Source organism: Nicotiana tabacum, chromosome 5 (genome assembly GCF_000715075.1).
Source record: "Nicotiana tabacum cultivar K326 chromosome 5, ASM71507v2, whole genome shotgun sequence".
NCBI lineage: Eukaryota > Viridiplantae > Streptophyta > Magnoliopsida > Solanales > Solanaceae > Nicotiana > Nicotiana tabacum.
The window spans coordinates 2,626,858-2,629,503 of record NC_134084.1 but is presented as its reverse complement, the minus strand read 5'-3'; the positions used below and the strand labels follow the sequence as shown (position 1 = coordinate 2,629,503).

General features: G+C 28.2%; 1 protein-coding gene across 1 annotated transcript; it reads right to left on the bottom strand.

Moving 5' to 3' along the window:
- Positions 1 to 756: 756 nt before the first annotated feature.
- LOC107828414 (heavy metal-associated isoprenylated plant protein 39-like) lies at positions 757 to 2,294 on the bottom strand. Its single transcript, XM_016655710.2, has 3 exons — positions 1,991 to 2,294; positions 1,784 to 1,865; positions 757 to 1,148 (listed from the first exon to the last, which is right to left on the bottom strand). The coding sequence occupies exons 1-3, from the start codon at positions 1,997 to 1,999 to the stop codon at positions 955 to 957; spliced, it is 285 nt and encodes a 94-aa protein (XP_016511196.1). The 5' UTR covers positions 2,000 to 2,294; the 3' UTR covers positions 757 to 954.
- Positions 2,295 to 2,646: the final 352 nt, after the last annotated feature.

The window sequence follows — 2,646 nt, the reverse complement described above, 5'->3', positions numbered from 1 at the left end:
ATGGTAATATTATTATATTTTTGAAAAACAAAAAAGCTAATAATTATATATACAATAGATAATTATGCACGGTCGAAAGTAATAGGATTTTTTTAAAATAGGTGAAATGGTTGAATTTTGCGATCGAGTTATCCAAACCTTTGCTTGATGTGATTCTAAAAGCTAAGTAAATGAGAATAAACACCGTCAAACCTTCTATAATAGCTTCGTTTGTTTCAAAAAAAAAATTGATGCTATAGTGAAGTGTTGTTATAGAGGATATATATTATAACATAATGTAATATTCAGTTCCGGAAAAACTAGGCTTTTATAGTGAATGACTATTATATAGGGATGTTGTTATAGAGAGTTGATATCAAACTCAAATTAATTTACAAATTAAACAATGATAATCCAGCTTGTTTGGATGGTGGTTACATATCGTTTCATAATGTATCGTATTGTACTGTATTGTTTAATGAATACAATATTTCGATAAATTGTGTTGCTTAATTTGCCATCGTTTCATGATATCACGCATCATCAATATGAAGAATAAACTTGCAATATTATAAAGAAAAATTATGGTACATGGTAAAATTACTATATAAAAAGGCAGGGTAAATGATAAAATAAAATTATTTAATAATAATTAATGAAGAGTGAGATTGAGAGAAAAGACAAGGTAATGACGCGACCACACCAAATCGATCGTTACATAAAGTGGCACATTTCGTCATTACGTAATGACGGATTTAACGATACAATACAATAAAATTTAAGTAACAATCAAAACAAACATCGTATTTAAAGTAACAATACGATACATTGACAATATAAAAATTATTTTGCAGTATCAAATAAAAATTATAATAAGTGAAATTAATTGCTTGAAAATTAGAAAAATAACCGGTTACAATAAATTAAATTGCACTGATAATATAATTAATGTAAATATCATTTGCATCTATTTGATCATTTCTTATCCACAGCCTTTTCATCCTTCTTTTCTTCCTTTTTTTCTTCCTTTTTCTCTTGGTTAGCTGGACCAACTGAAATTATGTCAATTTTCCCAACTTTCTTTAACTTTTTTGCAACTGCTATACTATCCATTTCACCCAAAATTATCATCTTTTGCTCCTTTATATCAGCTGCTATTGAATCAACTCCTATCACATTTAAAACTTAAAAACTATAACTAGCCATATATATGAGTTAAAATAAACAAAAAAAAGGGGGGGAAATTGATTGGAAAATTGCAACATATAAAGATTGTATTTGGTATAACAGAAGTCATTTTTATTGAAAATATTTTTCGATGTTTGGTTAGTGAGCAAAAATTTAACGAACATCATTTTTCATGGATGAGTTTTTCACGAAAAATTTCGAGGAAAATATATTCCGGTGGTTGATTGATGAGCGAAAAATAGTAGAAGAAAGCATATATATATATATATATATATATATATATATATATATATAAATAAGATTACTAATAATATTAGCAAATCGGAGAGTGTTTTGTGAATTTTCCTATTATAGAAGATTAATAATATAGTTGAATTAAATAACATGTATGATATTAAAAGTTAAGATAGTTGTAAGAAAAATGACTTTCGTACCAGAAGTGAGGGATGCCATTTTCTTCATTTAGATAGAAAATGTTTTCCAAGAAAACCTTTTCTAATAACAAAACACCAATGACTTTCTGATGAATTTTATTTATTTATTTATTTATTTTTGTGAAAAATGACTTCCATCGTACCAAATACATCGAAAATTATTCGAAAGCTTTCTTGAATACCATGTATATCAGCAACAGCCTCCATAGCTTTCTGCTTAGTTTTTTCGTCGCTCATTGTCATAATCTTTACCACCAACTTTTGCTATATAAGATTTCCAATATTTACATTAAAAAAAAAATTAAGCAATAGAATTTGTAAACTAAGAAAAAAAGGAAACAAACAACAAATAGAGTAATAACTTATAATAAGAATGCTTTATATAAAACCTGTCCCATTTGAAGTATCTTTGATTGATAGCGTGTTGGAATTAATAGGAACAAGTTGTGTGCGAGCCTTGAAAATGAAAAAACTCTTGATGTGGAGCGTTTTCTCCTTTAATAGTTCTACACGATAGGAATTCAGATTAGTCAGGATGATAGGATTCGTATAGAACGTAGGGAGGAACAAGAAAGCGTCGATTTAGCAAGTCGCCTAGTTTATTAAGAAAGATTTTCTATTCTATATGGTGCAATTCTCCTATAACTTGACCATATAACTCAAGTTTTGGAAGAAATGTTAAGTAGAGGGGTTGATTTGGGGAAGAAGCAGATGGATTAAGGCTTTTATAAAGTGTAAAAATTGATAATTATTATGCATGGCTTGATTAACTAAAAAATAAGTATGGCATTTTCCCTGACTTAATATTAATTTGACAATCTTCTCTAACTGATGAAAGCAACATAGTTCACTCCTGTCACGCTTTGTAGACATGAAAAGCCAACTAAACTCAGCAAAGAAATGTTATGATACAAATTAAGTACCTATCGAGTGACATAAATTAGAAAGTAGGTACAATGATACTATTTATACACCAGAAACTGGTAACAATAATGCTAGTTAAGTAACCAATAAAGGTTGTGGTGGAGTGATAAATATTCATTCA